Below are 15,789 nucleotides of genomic sequence, written 5' to 3' on the forward strand. Positions count from 1 at the left end.
CTGGAGCGAAGGAGGGGTGCTGTATTTTCAAAATGAGTCCCTCACTTCACTGATTATGCCTTTCTCTCTGACCCCCAGGCACTGGCAAGTTAGGCTTCTCCTTCGTGCGCATCACAGCTCTTCTTATTGCAGGCAACCGTCTCTGGGTGGGCACCGGCAATGGGGTTGTCATCTCCATCCCACTGACTGAAAGTAAGTGGGCCTGGGCCTGAGGCCCACTGACTCCAGGGGGCAGGGCCTTTCTCTGCAGAGAGTTGATACCATATTGGTAGCTACAACTGTCTGGTGGCCCCGGGACCTCCCCTACTGTCCTGTGCTAAACCTAAGGTCTCTGTGATGCTCCAGGGGGAAGGGTCTTCAAGTCCCCAGGAACCCTGTCCACACTACTCCTGGTTTCTCTTTCCCCCAGGGTGGCTGGCAACCTGTAGTTTATGTCTGGGGGGGTTTGATTTTTTTTGCTTCCCATCACACTTCTCTCTTCTTTTTATGCAGCGGTTGTTCTGCATCGTGGCCAGCTCCTTGGGCTCCGTGGTAAGTTCAGCCCCAGAGAAGGTGCCAATAGTCAAAGGCTTCTGTTCAGAAAGCAGGGTGAAGAGCAGCTTTCGTCAGTGAATGGAGTAGTTGTGCCTGGTAGAGCATTTCCCAGCCCAAATATCCTTTTCTTTTTCACTCATCTGGTTCTGGGAATGGTCCAGCCTGGGACACAGGCCTGAAGTGTGGGTGGAACATGCCATGGACAATCTGTGCTAGCTGCCGCACTAGCCACTCCGGGTGTCTGGGTCACACTGAACCTCTACATAAACCCCGGGGTCTTGTGTCCCTAGAAGATAATGACTTATCCAATCTTCTGTCTCTTTCTTCAGCCAACAAGACGTCCCCCACATCAGGGGAGGGACCCCGACCGGGTGGCATCATCCACGTGTATGGGGATGATAGCAGTGACCGGTCAGCCAGCAGCTTCATCCCATATTGCTCCATGGCACAGGCCCAACTCTGCTTCCATGGTCACCGGGATGCTGTCAAGTTTTTTGTCTCTGTGCCAGGTGAGACCACACACCTCTCATACGTGTACATGACCCCAATCTAGGTTTCTCTCCCTGGTCTGTCCCAAGAGCCTTCTTAGCTGAATCACTACTACATCTGCAGAACTCTGAGTGTTCCCCTAAAGCCAACTCTGCTCTCACAGGGAATGTTCTAGCGACCCTCAATGGCAGTGTGCTGGACAGCCCTTCAGAGAATCCTGGCCCTACAGCCTCGGACCCAGAGGGCCAAAAGTTGAAGAACGTGCTTGTGTTAAGTGGTGGTGAAGGCTACATTGACTTCCGGATCGGTGAGTAGCTCACTCTGTTGGGGGGAAAGGGAGGATGGGGTACTCTCCTTAAGCTGTTTTCATCCTCTGCTTTTGCCCCAGCTGGGACCCCTTCCTTTGGGGCAGAATCAGCCCAATGGCTTTTCTTAATACATTGGGGGGGGGGGGGTTATTTTTTATTTTTTTAAAAATACATTAACAAATTACCAGCTCAAGAAAGTGTATATATATTAGAATCTGTTTTCATGAGTATCTTTTTACTTCTTTGTAAATTGTTTTGTTTTCTGCTGTGTACCTTTTTTTTCTTTCCACTTTCATCCCTTCCACTCCCCCCCCCCAAAAAAAAGGAGTCTATAGTTAAGAAAAGATATATTTGTGTACATATATAGACATATACATACACATACATACACACATCACCACCCCCTCATCCCACTTACACACACACACACACACACACACACACACACACACACACACACAGCTTTTCTATCCCTGTTGACTTTTTTTTTTTTGGGGGGGGGGGGGAGGGACAGAAAGGAATATAGCTTTATTCAGTAATCTATGACAGTTACACAAAGATTCACAATTTAAGGAATAAATCCCTCAAAATCAAATGTAGAAAGGCAGAAATATTAAGGTGTATTTTCAGATCACAATGCAATTAAAATTACATTCAACAAATGACAGTGGAAAGACATTAAAATGAGAAACCAAATAATTTAATGCTAAAGAATAAGTGGATCAATGAAGAAATCAAATAAATAATTTCTTTAAACAAAATGAAAAAATAAGACAATATAAAATTTAAGGAAAACAAATATCAATAATAATGAGAAAACATATTTCTCCAAATTCTTCTGCTAATAAAATAGAAAAAGAAACAGATAAATGAATTACATGTGCAACTAAAAAAACTAGTAAAAAGCACAAATTAAATATCCCCAATTAAATATAAAATGGGAAATTTTGAAAATCAAAGGTGAGATTAATGAGATTAAAAGTTTAAAAAAAAGAGAGATAATACATTAATCTAGGAATAGTTTTATTTTTTAAAATAGATAAACTAGTGGCTAATTTGATTTTTAAAAAAAGAAAGGAAAAAATCCAGATATCCAGCATTATATTTTCTTTTCATTAATTCTCTTGACATTCTTTAAATTTTGTCTTTTCAGATAAATTTTGTAATTATTATTTTATATCTATCAAATAATTTTTGGTAATTCTGATTGCACTGAATAAATAAATTAGGCAGAATTGTCATTTTTGTTGTATTGGCTCAGACTATCCATGAGTAATTGATTTTTTTTCCCAATTATTTAGATCTGGCTTTATTTGTATGGGTTTTTTTTTCCAATAATTATAACTTTTTATTGACAGAATCCATGCCTGGGTAATTTTTTACAACATTATCCCTTGCACTCACTTCTGTCCCGACTTTTCCCCTCCCTCCCTACTCTCCCTCCCCCAGATGGCAAGCAGTCCTGTACATGTTAAATATGTCCCTGTTGACTCTTTAATTATGTTCTTTAACTTGCCTTGCTATTACTTAATTTCCTCCCACCAAGTGCTCTTCTTTATGGACTTTCCTGCTCTTTCTGCAGGTGATGGAGAAGATGATGAATCAGAAGAGAATGCAGGGGAGGTGAATCAGGTGAAACCCATGTTGTCCAAGGCTGAGAGGAGCCACATCATTGTATGGCAGGTCTCCTACATTCCTGAGTGAGACCCTGCCACCTGCCGGCCACCCCATCCCTCCTGCCTGAACGCCAAGGTGTATATAGAGAACTCCTGCCCTCCTCCCACTGCCAGGGATGCAGCCAGCCCCTCCAGGTGGCCGAAGCACCTGCCTGCCCTTTTTCTAACCTCTCAATTTGCAGCTTTCACCATAGGACTGGAGGCTTCTCAAGCTGGTGGGAAGGATGTGGCAGACTTGGCAGAAAGAAAGGGGGAGTGGAGAAAGCCAGAGCAAGATGGGGAAGTGTAGATGATTGGATGGGGGCAGTAGGATCCCAGAGGCCAAGCTGAGCCAGAGAAGGAGATGGAAGCCTGTGGTGGATTGTCTTGCATAAATGGGGTGCTGGGTTCTAGGCTGAATAGCAGAAGACCCAGGGGATTTACTGGAGTACATGTGTGTCTGGACTTCGGCTCACCAAGCCACACTTGCAGGCTGTGGGGAAGGTTGTTAACACCAATGAATTCCCCTATTTTAAGCTTTCCTCTCCTCCTCTGTTTCCCTTGATGCCAAGAGTCATAAAGGAGAGAGCTCTGCTCCACCCCTATTCCATTTAGAATTTCTGTGCATGTTAGGGGCCTAGAATTCTGGCCCTTGCTAAGAGAAATAGCCTAGGAGAGGGTCAATACTGCCTTAAGGGGCATTGGGGGGTCACACTGACCTGCTAATCCTAAGGCTTAAGAGACATCTTCCTTCACATAGAGGTGATGTGCTTTGGGTTCTGGCCTTAGAGTGTTTGGCCAGACCCACCTGAGCCATCACTATACATGTTCAATTGGAAACCTAACAGTGTAAGCCCAGGTCTCTTATCCCCTCCCACAGGCCACTGAGCATGAGGTGACCTGCACTGTGCGGCCACAAGTTGTACAAGCCCCTCCTCCCTCCTGCCCTAACTGGCCACACTTCGGCTTTACCGCACTCTAGCCCAGGCTCGGTGCTTAAACTGTACCTGCCACCCTGCTTCCTTCAGGTTCCTCAGTTCTCCTAGGGTTTCAGAAGGTGTAAAGTAGCCACCAGTCCTGGACTGTCTCTCTCAGGGGTCAGCCTCTTGCCTTGAATCTCTGAAGGCAATAAAAGCATAGTGTGCCCAGGTGCTGTGTCAAGATGTCCTCCAAGAGCAGGAATGCCTATAGAGCCCAAGCTCCCTGGCCACATTATTAAGTGCCTAGGGTTGGCCTGGGAAGTTTGCTGTCCTGGAGCAGAAGCCTGCTCCTGGGAGAAAGGGAAAGGAGCCATCTTGGGCCAGGCCCCTGATGGTGAGGGAAAAGAAGATGGTTCCAAGGAAGCAGCTCAGCTGGGATAAGGTTTGGTTCCCAATGGGTTCTTCAGAAAGACATTGATGGCATTGGCCCACAGCCCTATGGCCTGCTGAATTAATTAGTTGTTCCACAGATTGTGCTTCAGTGGCCACCAGCCCTGGGGGATGATCAGAGTTGTATAGGCCTTACCTATGTCTTCCCACCTCCCCTCCCTTTCCCTCCCCAGATCGGAGTTGCTATTTAGGCCCTGTGGATAAAAGGATTAAGTTTTTATGAGACTCCCAGCTGCCTATCTTATCCTTCCTAAAGCTACACAGGGCAGCCTAAGCATCCCCCATCTGGCTCCACTGTCCTCTTAAGAGAAGCACACTGTTGAGGGCAACCCCAGGTCTAGAGCCCATCCCCTCCCCCTCAGTTGTGTGGCAAAAGATTTTGAAAGCTGACTGGCTTCTCCACTTCTCCCTGCCATCTTTCCACTGTGATGTATGTAAAGTTCATTCTATGTTACAAAAGGATTTAAGTGTCTTTGAAGGCCTGAACGCTGCACAGTTAGCACTGAGACTGGTGTCCTTGTAAAGAGAGGGCAGTAGAAATAATCTCCCCAGGCTTTGGCCCTGCAACTGAACCATGTACCTGTTCTGTATGTAATAAATGTGTTAAATCATCTCTGAAACCTTCTTTAACCACAACTGCCTGACAGGTTACTTTGGCATACCCCCTCACAGCCTTTTATCTTATTTCAGCTGATCTCCACAATACCCAACCCCAAAATAAGGAGAAAAAAAACACGTTTTTTTTTTTTGTAAAAGCTGTTGCATTTAGTTTGTGCTAATACACATACTTCCAAGGGAAGGGAGAAAAGGGGGCTACAACTCAATCATTTCAGGTCCTAACCTGTCACCAGAACTGGATGACTGTCCATCCCAATTACCCAGGATGACTGTTATCACTGAGCTTTCTCAGCCTCACCAATTCAGTTTGATTTCCAATATCTCTAGCCAGATTCAGGGAATGGTGCTGGTCTCCAAAGGCATTTGTGGGGTGGGGGAAGGACTTGACAGCAAATCTAGGTTTCCTCACCACTAAATGCCCAGAGCAAGGTGCACTGACGTTTTCTGCTCAAAAAAATCTGCCAAGTCAAATTGGGCTACACTTTCACTGGCCTCAGTACCTCAAATCGTCTTGAGTTCAGCTCACAGATAAATATCCCCGCCAACCCCTCACACCCTACCCTTGGGTGATTTTTGAGAGGCAGAGCAATCCAGGGACCAGCCTGGGGAAAATTTTCCTACAGAACATTTTACTCCCTCAGGCCTGTTTGCAAACCAAGAGTTTAAGCCAAGGGATGGGTCTGATCTTAGACCCGGAGGAAGTTTTTGGTGCATAAAGCAAAATCCCTTTCTCAGTCATACCCGGAGGATACTTTAGCTGGGCCAAACTACTCGTACAACCATCGATCTACACTGTCTTCCCAGCAGAGCAGCTCATCTGCGTGGAACCAAAGGGCAATCTCCCGGCGGGCGCTCTCCACTGAGTCACTGCCATGAATAACGTTTCTGCCGAGACAAATGAGAAACGGGAGTGCAAAAGAGGTCATGCAAGAGCGCTAAACTGTCTGATGGGCCTTAGCAAGCTACGTGCCCCCTATTTAGGGATGGGGGAGACCACAGAGGATCCGCGACACGCAGCAACAACACGGGGGTTTTCTTACTTGCCCACTTCGATACAGAAATCTCCTCGGATGGTGCCCGGCGAGGACTCCGCAGGATTGGTTGCTCCGATGAGGGCTCGAGAAGAGCGCACTACGTCCAGCCCCTGCCACACCTTCCAGAAAGAAGCCAGAGGGGGAGTTGAGTTACAGCCGTCCCTAGGGGCCACCAAGCAAAACCGCCTATATGACAGCGGCCGCCGGCGCCGACGCCACGTGTTCGGCCCTACCCAGGTGCGGCCATCCTCACCATGGCAACCACGGGGCCCGAGCTCATGTACTTGACCAAGCGGCTGTAGAAGGGCCGGTCCCGCAAAGCCGAGTAGTGCTCCCTCAGGAGGTCCTCCGAGGCCTGCAGACAAAGGCGGGCTCAGCCCCGGGCCGATCAGCTTGCCCTGGGGCCGGCTCCTCCCTCCCTCTCCCCCCACCCTGTCAGATCCCAGGACCTCCCTGGTCTGGCCGTGAGGAGGAGGGGCAGAGGCACGCCCCGCCTAACTGCGCGGGGACTTGCGGGGAAGCCCGGCCCGGCTCACCTGCACCAGCTTCAGCCCCACCAGCTTGAAGCCCTTCTTCTCGAAGCGCTCAATGATCTCTCCCACTAGGCGTCGCTGGAATCCGTCAGGCTTGATGGCCAGGAAGGTCCGTTCATTCAGACCGGTCCAGGCTGCGGAAAGGAGGGAACAGGGAGAGAAGCGGGAAGAATTGGCATCAGGGACCCCCGGGGCCGCTTCAACTACAGCCTCGATCTCGCCGCAGCCCTTTCGTCCCTCCCCGCCTCCACTTGCCTGAGGGGAAGATGTTGGCGAAGATGGTCAGCACTAGGCAGATCATGATGGCGGCAGCGGATGCAGAGGCTGCAGAGGCTGCAGAGGCAGAGGCGGCGGCGGACGCGAGCGCAAGCGCAGGCGCGAGCACGCCCGGGAGAGGGGAGGGCCCCTCAAAAAGGCCGCGCCCCACTGCACTAGGCGCTCGCGAGCTCCTGTGGGACCACGGTCAGGGTGGAATCAGCCAAGAGAGCGGCTGAGCAGAGCTTCTAGTATTCAAGGACGCGTTCCTGGTCCGGCTCTTTAGGGACTCGGCATGGGGAATCTCGGGGAGGCGGGGGTGGGGGAGAAACCAGATCTTCTGCCCTCCCCCTGAGCCATACCCACATAAACGGGCCTGGCTTTCTGTCCAGCCTCAGGTGCCTTGGTCAGTCTTTGTTTATTTGAGCCGCCTCCACCCAAGAAACGCTCACAAACCGAGCGCGGCCGGAGGTGGCCTGTGGTGCGACAAAGTGGGAGCGGAGCATTTGGTCCGAATTGAAATCCCGCCTTCCCCACGAGTCATCCGCTTTTTATCCCGTCTACCCCAGACTGTCCCCTAGCTTTCGTCTGGTCTCAGAAATCGGACGCTGTCCCTCACCGTCCCCCACCCACCCCTGCACGTCTGGGGCACAGTAGGCAGTTAAATGCTTGCTGACTGACCAATCACTTTCTTTCTTAACTTGTTCTCTTTAGTGACAATGACTGGTGACCACCAGACTCTTCCGAGGACTAAGGTGCAGACGTCAGCTGTGCTCGAGTACTACGTGATTGTGAGCAAAGCACACTTCTCCTATCTAGGTGTTTTCCACCTTTTTCAAACTAACGGATTTGAACAAAATTACTTCTCTGGTTCCTAACAAACAGCTCTAAATCCAAGAATTCGTTAGTTCCCTTTATAAACATATTTAATACCTGCTCTTCAGCCCCTCAGCTGCCCTCCTTTTCTAACCCTCGTGCCCGGTGATAAAGTATACGGGGCTGCCCACGGTCCCATGGCACTGTTCATCCTCTCCTCCGGAATACTTAATCTATTCGTATATTCCCAACAGGACTTTCTTAGCGCATGTTACAGATGAGGAAACAAGGCAAACAAGGTCAATTGACCTGCCCAGGACTACACGGCTAGGAAGTGTCTGAAGTGTCCAGATTTGAACTCTGAAGATGTCTTTCTGACTAGGGGACAGTTACAGATAGATGGGATAAAAGGTGGTTGACCCGGAGGAAATCAGGGTTTCAGCCAGGCCACACCTGCACTCTATCCACTTAGCTGCTCATCTCTTTTGCTGGCTTATCATTTTCGTCATATACCCCGACTGTAAATGTTACCAAAGTTCTATTTAAGACTCTGTTCTCTCATCCCAGTTTCTCATCCTCATCCTCCTTCAGTCCTTCCCCTTCCAATGTCTCACTCTAGTTCTATTCACTCCTAGTACTGTAGCCTCAGAAAACTCCCCTCAATTTTAGACCTTTTCTTTCATCTCAGAGATTTAGCTTCCTTCATATCATATCACTACTTCCCTAGGTGGACTCTACAACATTGGCTCCTCCCCCACCACCCTCATTCCTACAAAACATTCCTTGTTCTTCTCTGCCAGTTCTAGACTCTTTCTGTCTCACCATCAATCAGCAACTTCTCCTTTGAAGTTCATTCTATTCAAGTTTCTCAATTCAGATCCTTTAAGATATTATATACACCCCCACCTCTCCTCACCCACCAGGTCATTATTTTCCCAAGCAGTTGAGAAGTTGGTTATATTCTTCTTTGCTTTTAACTCGAGCCTTTTTTTTAAAGAGTATTTTACTTTTTTCAAATACAAGCAAAGATAGTTTTTAACATGTATTCACCTTTGCAAAATCCTGTGTTCCAAATTTTTCTTTTTCTCCTTTACGCCTTCCCAGGACAGCAAGCAATCCAATATAGGTTGAACATGTACAACTCTTCTAAACATATTTCCATATTCATCATGCTGTGCAAAAAAAAAAAAAAAAAAAATCAGATCAAAGGGGGAAAAAAAGAGAAAGGAAAAAGAGAAGCAAACACAGCAATAACAAAAGATGAAAATACTATGTCAAGCCTTTCTACTTTTTGTTTTGTTTTGTATGTTGCTGAGGCAATTGGGATTAAGTGACTTGCCCAGGGTCAACACAGCTAGGCAGTGTTAAGTGTCTGAGGTCAGATTTGAACTCAGATCCTCCTGACTTTAGGGCTGATGCTCTATCCACTGTGCCATGTAGCTGCCCCATTTGATTTTAAAGGACTTCAAAATACTTGTTGATGTTCCTTCAAATTTCCTAACCTCCCAGTTCCTCATTCTCAAATGCCATGTATGACATGTTCCTCCAGAACACTTTAGCCACAAAAAGACCACACATTTATTCTCTCTAGCACTCAGATATGTTTTACTTCCATGTTCAAAAATCCTGAAATTCCTTTAGGTGATTATAATGTGTATTCTAAATCTATTCTTGATCTTTCATTAGGACATAGCTAATTAGCGGAATAGAGAGGACATAGGCCTGTAGTCATGAAGTCCTGAGTCTCAGCCCTTTGATGGCTAGGTAAATAACTTAACCTGTCTGCCTCAGTTTCCTCATCTGTAAAATGGGTACAAAATAGCAACTATCTCCCAGAGTGGTTATGAGGATCAAATGAGATAGCACCTGACACATAGTAAAATTTATTTAATTTCAACTGGGCATTTACTGTGGAATGGCAAAATTGTTAATTCTCCCTAATTGAATTTCCATTCCACAACAGCTATTCCAACCTTTCTATTTTTAAATCTTCTACATCTTCTCTTCCCATCCCCTCATTCCTAAGGCTAAGGACTTTGCTGGTACAACTCCCTCTTCATTTGTACCAGATCCCTCCCCTCCTCTCTTCTCCAGAAGACTGCAATTGAAATCATACACTCTCATCCTCAACCTCTCCCCGTCAGCTAGTCCCTATCCTATGTCTTTGAAACATCCTCATGAAAGTGGCCTAGCTGTACTAGACCTAAAACTATATTATAATGCAGTGTCATCAAAACCATTTGGCTAAGAAAGAGAGAAGTTGATCAGTGGAATAGGTTAGGTTCATAGGACAAAATAGTCAATGAATATAGTAATCTAGTGTTTGACAAACCCAAAGACCCCAGCTTTGGGAAAAGAACTCACTATTTGACAAAAATTGCTGGGAAAATTGAAAATTAGTATGACAGAAACTAGGCATTGACCCACACCTAATACCCTATACCAAGATCAAGTCAAAATGGGTTCATTATTTAGACATAAAAAGGATGCAAAATAGATAATTTTGATTATATAAAGTTATAAAGGTTTTGTGTAAACAAAATCAATGCAGACAAGATTAGAAGAGAAGCTTAGGGAAATTTTTTATATTCAAGAGTTCTGATAAAGACCTCATTTCTAAAATATATAGAGAACTGACTCAAATTTATAAGAATTAAAGCCATTCTCTAACTGACAAATGTTTCAAAGGAAATGTTTCAAAGGAAAAGATAATTTTTAGACTAAAAAAATTGAAACCATTTTTAATCATATGAAAAGGTGCTCTAACTCACTATGCTCTAAATGCAAAGTTAGACAACTCTGAGATACCACTATACATCTCTGAGATTGGTTAAGATGACAGGAAAAGATAATGACATATGTTGGAGGGGATGTGGGAAAAACTGGGACACTGATGCATTGTTGGTGGAATTGTGAACACCTCCAGCCATTTTGGAGAGCAATTTGGAACTATGTTCAAAGGAGTATCAAAATGTGCATACCCTTTGATCCAACAGTGTCTCTATTAGGTCTGTATCACAAAGAGATCTTAAAGGTGGGAAAGGGACCCACGTGTACAAAAATGTTTGTGGCAGCCCTTTTTGTAGTGGCTAGAAACTGGAAACTGAGTAGATGCCCATCAATTTGAAAATGGCTGAATAAAATATGGCATATGAATGTTATGGAATATTATTGTTCTGTAACAAATGATCTGTAACAAAAGGATGATTTTAGAGAGGCCTGGAGAGACATGAACTGATGCTGAGTGAAATGAACAGAACCAAGAGATCATTATACACAGCAACAAGAAGACTGTATGATGATCAATTCTGATGGAAGTGGCTCTTTTCGACAATGATATGATTTAGGCCAGTTCCAATGGTCTTGAATGGCAAGGAAAATTATAAATGAACCAGATGATGGGATTAGGTTTCTATTTTCCCCTGCCTTTTCTCACTGGCAAATAATTCCTAGGATATGGGAAGGTATAGAACAGGCTGATTCATTCCTAATCTACCCAGCCCATATGTTGGAAGCACATGTCTCAGGGTCAGTAAAAGGAATAAGGAATGTCTTGGTTTAAATTTGAATTTATGTGTTGCTTCCCCATTTCCTGTAATTTTCATGCTTAGAATGCAGGATCACATTCTCAATCAATGATGATAGAGGGAGATTGGGGCGGGGGGGTTGGTGTCAGGGGGAAGGAGGAAAAGAGAGGGAGGGGGAGTTAATGTTGCATCAGAGAACATCATATATGCTACCCCTGCCTTTATGTTTGGGGCCTCACTTTTTTTTTTAACTTTTTATTTTTTTATTTTTAATTTTATCTTATTTGATTATAACTTTATATTGACAGAATCCATGCCAGGGTAATTTTTTTACAACATTATTCCTTGCACTCGCTTCTGTTCCGATTTTTCCCCTCCCTCCCTCCACCCCCTCCCCTAGATGGCAAGCAGTCCTATATATGTTAGATATGTTGCAGTATATCCTAGATACAATATATGTTTGCAGAATCAAACAGTTCTCTTGTTGCACAGGGAGAATTGGATGCAGAAGGTAAAAATAACACAGGAAGAAAAACAAAAATGCAAATAGTTCACATTCGTTTCCCAGTGTTCTTTCTTTGGGTATAGCTGCTTCTGTCCATCATTTATCAATTGAAACTCAGTTAGGTCTCTTTGTCAAAGAAATCCACTTCTATCAGAATACATCCTCATACAATATCGTTGCTGAAGTGTATAATGATCTCCTGATTCTGCTCATTTCACTTAGCATCAGTTCATGTAAGTCTTGCCAGTCCTCTCTGTATTCATCCTGCTGGTCATTTCTTACAGAACAATAATATTCCATAACATTCATATACCACAATTTACCCAGCCATTCTCCAATTGATGGGCATCCATTCAATTTCCAGTTTCTAGCCACTACAAACAGGGCTGTGGGGCCTCACTTTCACCCCTCATATGGTAGGAGTGATCCACCCTTCTCATTAAAAACGAATAAACCTTTCTCTTTGTACCTTGAAAGATCGCTGAGATTTATTGGTTGAGCTGCATACCACACAGTTTGAGGGCTTGTCCGGGATTACATGGCCACTGGGGGGTCACCAGGGTCTCAGAACTTGACAAAAGGCACCCTGCCTAATTTCTGCAGTTTGCCATTGTTTGAGAGTCCTTGTTCTCCCTTCAAGCAAAAGTGACCCCAAGCAGAGAGACGCGGTGTAAAGTGAAAGTAGATAGGCAGTTGAAAATCTGAACAGTGAAGGAAGCTGGACCCTGGAATCTGAGAGCACTAGATTCCTGGAAGGGTCAGAAGAGTTTTTGTGACTGTAAAGGGGAGCTGGGAGCAAACCTCCGAAATGGGACTTGGATCTAAGCATATCTGATCCTGGAATTCTTATCAAATGGGAATTTCTCAGTCTAAAGTTTCTCTCCAGCAAAGTAAATTGAAGTACCAATAAATGGTTTCTTGGGAAATAAATTAAGCAATTGGGATAAACTACCAAAATGTAAGGATAGAAACAAAAAGAAAATGATTAAGTACTGTTGTTTTGTATGGGAAAATAAGAATAGAGAGGATGGAACCATTTGGCCCCTTTATGATTTCACTGTAGATTGGATATGTCAAAAATCGAATTTATTAATGGAAAGGAGTCTGTGAACCCAGAAGAGCTTATATATGCTAGCTTGTGATTTCCTGGGGAAAAGATATTTTTGAATCAGGAAGAAGCAGTGAAAAATGAGGAATGGGATCCCTTTCTCTCTCTCCCTCCCCTTTGTCTCAACTCTTCTTCTGTTTCTGCTCCTGCTGTTTGTTATTGTTCCCTCTACTCTTACTCTGATGGGGTCCACATAATTCTCTGAAGAAAGAAATCAGACAGTTGCAACAGGATGTTGAAAACTTCCCTTTAGGATCACTAGATTCTAAGATACCAGAAGCTAAACTGTACCCCAGAGCAGAGATCATGGGGTATGTAAATACTCTACTTAGCATGCATGAGATTAGGAATTTTAAGAAGGAAATTAAATCCCTAATAGAGGACCCCATTAGGCTGGCAGAACAATTCAATCAGTTTCTGGGCCTAAGAATGGGCCTGGGGTGAATTAATGTCAATTTTAAATACTTTATTTACACAGGAAGAATGAGGAATGTTGAGACAGGTGGCTCTGAAAAGAATGGGATCATAGACATTCCCCAACAGTGGGAATAATTCCCCTGATTGACCTCCAGTGGGATCACCATAACTCAGCTCACAGGGGACACTTGCAGGATTTGAGAGAATTTTTACAAGGGTCAGAAATGCAGTATCCAGAACACAGAATCTTGAGAGAGCCTTTTCAGTGATGACACAAGGAAAAGAGAAATCTCCTGCAGAATATTTGAATAAACTAAAAGAAAGAGAAATATTCTGGTCTGGATTCAGATGATGATCCAGAAACTGAAGCAACTTTGAAATTACACTTTGCAACAAATGCATGGGTGGACATTAGCAGAAAGTAGCAGAAGTTAGAGGAACAAGAAGTCACTTAATACTTTTCTAGAGAAAGCAACTAAAGTTTATACCCGAAGGGATGAGGAGAAACAGAAACAGAAGGCTAGGATTCTAATGCAAGTTGTAAGAGATGTATATGGTAGATATAGATAAAGAGAAAGGTGGACAAAGGGAGAGGTCCTGACCAATGAGCCGTGGCCCAGGCTCCACTGATAAAGGCCCCTTAAGGGGAAGAACTTTCAGGGATGGGAGGGAGGAAAGCAGAGTTCCAATCAAATGTTGGCAATGTCAGGCAGAAAGGCACATCCTGCAAGAGTGTTCACAAAGAAGGAGGAAACAAGTATACTCCCTTATAGAACTAGGTGGAGATTAGGGAAGTCAAGGGTTCTTCAGCAGCTCCCTGGAACCCTTATTATTAAATTTATTTAATATTATTAAATTTAATAATATTAATTATTGAATGTGTATAAAATTAATAATAATTAATAAATTTAAGGGTAGGACCAAAAGAGGAGGAACAATGTTTTCCTCATAATCACAGGAGCTGCTCAAACCTCAATGATATAGCTCTCTCCTGGTGTTGAATTATCTAAAGAAACATTGATTATCTCAAAAGTAAAAAGAGAAAATTTTCTAGTCTCCATAATCAAAAGATGTAAAACTAGAATGGAGGATCATGAAATATTCTGTAAATTACTTCTGATTCCTAAAACTGGAACGAATTTATTGGGAAGGGATTTAATTACTTGACTAGGAATAGCCTTGATAATATGTCCCAGCAAAATGGTAAAGCACAAAGAGGTGGAATTTATAGAAATCTTCCCAGACATCTGGGCAAGATTTGATAACCCAGATAGAGTTGACATTACCCCCTATAAAAATTACCCTGTGAGACCCAAAGGAGGTGGTAAGAATGAGGCAATATCCTATTTCTAATGATGGTAGAGTAGGGTTGAAACCTGTCATACAGGGGCTCCTGAAGAATAAACTGATTAAGCCCTATATTTCACCTTTCAACACCCCCATCCTGCCGGTCTGAAAGATGGCAAATTCAGATTAGTACAAGATCTAAGAAAAATCAATAAAATAAGTCTTATCTTCCCATCCTACTGTACCAGACCTATATCCTATTCTAGGAAGGATTCCTAGTTCCAATGAATGGTTTAGTGTGCTGGATTTTAAAGATGTATTCTGGTCTAATGCCAGAGAAACTGAGGCAAGATAGAGATTAGAGAGATTTTTAATATTTAATTTAGAGGGAGAGATTGGGCTGGGGGCAAAACAGGATCCATGTTATCCTCAGTGGCTAAATTGGACTCATATCTCAAAGCATCCAGCAGGGAGCTGAGAGATTTGAGGGATTCTCATAGAGCTCTAGCTATCAGGGGAAGAAAGCAGGGTGAGTTAGAGCTCTGGTGAGCGAGAACTTCCAGGAATGAAGCATAATTTGGTTCTGACAGGTTGGGGGTAAGAAAGGATCATAAATCCTCATAAGTTGGGAAGTCCAGGAGCCACTGAGTCTTGAATTAGGAGATATGCCCCCCTATCTTGAAATAAACCATCTGCATTTTTTGGCTCTATGGAATGCTAACGTGTTAAGGGACAGGTCAATTCTCCGAGAGCCTCCACAGCTGTGGACCACAGCATCTGAAGGAGTTGCAGGGCAGTCTTTGCTGACACAGGTGTGTGGACTTGGAATGAGATAAATTGGAGGCAGAGGGAAGAGGAGAGAGGTCAGACATCGCAAGGGCCTTTCAGTCAGAGAGGTTGGAGAGCAGCAACTGCTCCTCAGTCTCTTGTATAGTCCTCTCACATGAGGAGATCCATTCTGGGTTGGATCTCCAGCAACCACTATCAGATGGTTCCTGTATGGCAACACTAATGGTCAGGATTCCCAGCCCTAATTTTATCAGTTCTTATGGTCAGGAAGGAGGGTTGCCATCAGGAAGATTGAGGCAAAACAATTCAGGGAAACTGAAGTGGAACAATTAAAGGAAACTGTGGCATCACATTGGAGCTGCCCTTTAGAGGAGGACAGCAGAAAGATTTTTGCATTTGAATGGGAGGACTCATATACCTGTAGAAAGGGGCAGTTTCAATGGTGGATACTCCCCCAAGGCTACACAGAATCCCCAAAATTGTTTGGCCAGATATTGGAAAAATTCCTAGAAAGTAGGAACTAGAGTATTGTAATATGTAGATG

At 44.3% G+C, this 15,789-nt stretch overlaps 2 protein-coding genes across 26 annotated transcripts in view; one reads left to right on the forward strand and one right to left on the reverse strand.

The window, feature by feature from the left end:
• MAPK8IP3 (mitogen-activated protein kinase 8 interacting protein 3) overlaps positions 1-4,967 on the forward strand; it is a 95,423-nt gene extending 90,456 nt beyond the window's left edge. For all 25 annotated transcript variants that reach the window (XM_051969429.1, XM_051969427.1, XM_051969431.1 and 22 more), the window contains 5 exons: positions 79-192; positions 493-531; positions 864-1,043; positions 1,187-1,330; positions 2,914-4,967. In XM_051969429.1, the coding sequence (XP_051825389.1) occupies positions 79-192; positions 493-531; positions 864-1,043; positions 1,187-1,330; positions 2,914-3,035 (599 nt within the window). In that variant the 3' untranslated portion in view covers positions 3,036-4,967. The remainder of the gene's footprint in view (positions 1-78; positions 193-492; positions 532-863; positions 1,044-1,186; positions 1,331-2,913) is intronic.
• A 98-nt stretch (positions 4,968-5,065) lies between these two features.
• Positions 5,066-7,433, reverse strand: NME3 (NME/NM23 nucleoside diphosphate kinase 3). Its single transcript, XM_051969465.1, has 5 exons — positions 6,797-7,433; positions 6,545-6,675; positions 6,262-6,363; positions 6,015-6,127; positions 5,066-5,859 (listed from the first exon to the last, which is right to left on the reverse strand). The coding sequence occupies exons 1-5, from the start codon at positions 6,840-6,842 to the stop codon at positions 5,742-5,744; spliced, it is 510 nt and encodes a 169-aa protein (XP_051825425.1). The 5' UTR covers positions 6,843-7,433; the 3' UTR covers positions 5,066-5,741.
• Positions 7,434-15,789: the final 8,356 nt, after the last annotated feature.

This window comes from Antechinus flavipes, chromosome 1 (genome assembly GCF_016432865.1).
Source record: "Antechinus flavipes isolate AdamAnt ecotype Samford, QLD, Australia chromosome 1, AdamAnt_v2, whole genome shotgun sequence".
In the NCBI taxonomy this organism is placed as follows: domain Eukaryota; kingdom Metazoa; phylum Chordata; class Mammalia; order Dasyuromorphia; family Dasyuridae; genus Antechinus; species Antechinus flavipes.

Excerpts from the sequence above, each read along its gene's own strand:
- NME3 (XM_051969465.1), bottom strand. The coding sequence starts at position 6,842 with ATGATCTGCCTAGTGCTGACCATCTTCGCCAACATCTTCCCCTCAG. Across the intron at positions 6,676-6,796 it reads CGCCAACATCTTCCCCTCAG|CCTGGACCGGTCTGAATGAA; the intron begins GCAAGTGGAGGC and ends TCCTTTCCGCAG. Across the intron at positions 5,860-6,014 it reads TTCTGTATCGAAGTGGGCAA|AAACGTTATTCATGGCAGTG; the intron begins GTAAGAAAACCC and ends TTGTCTCGGCAG.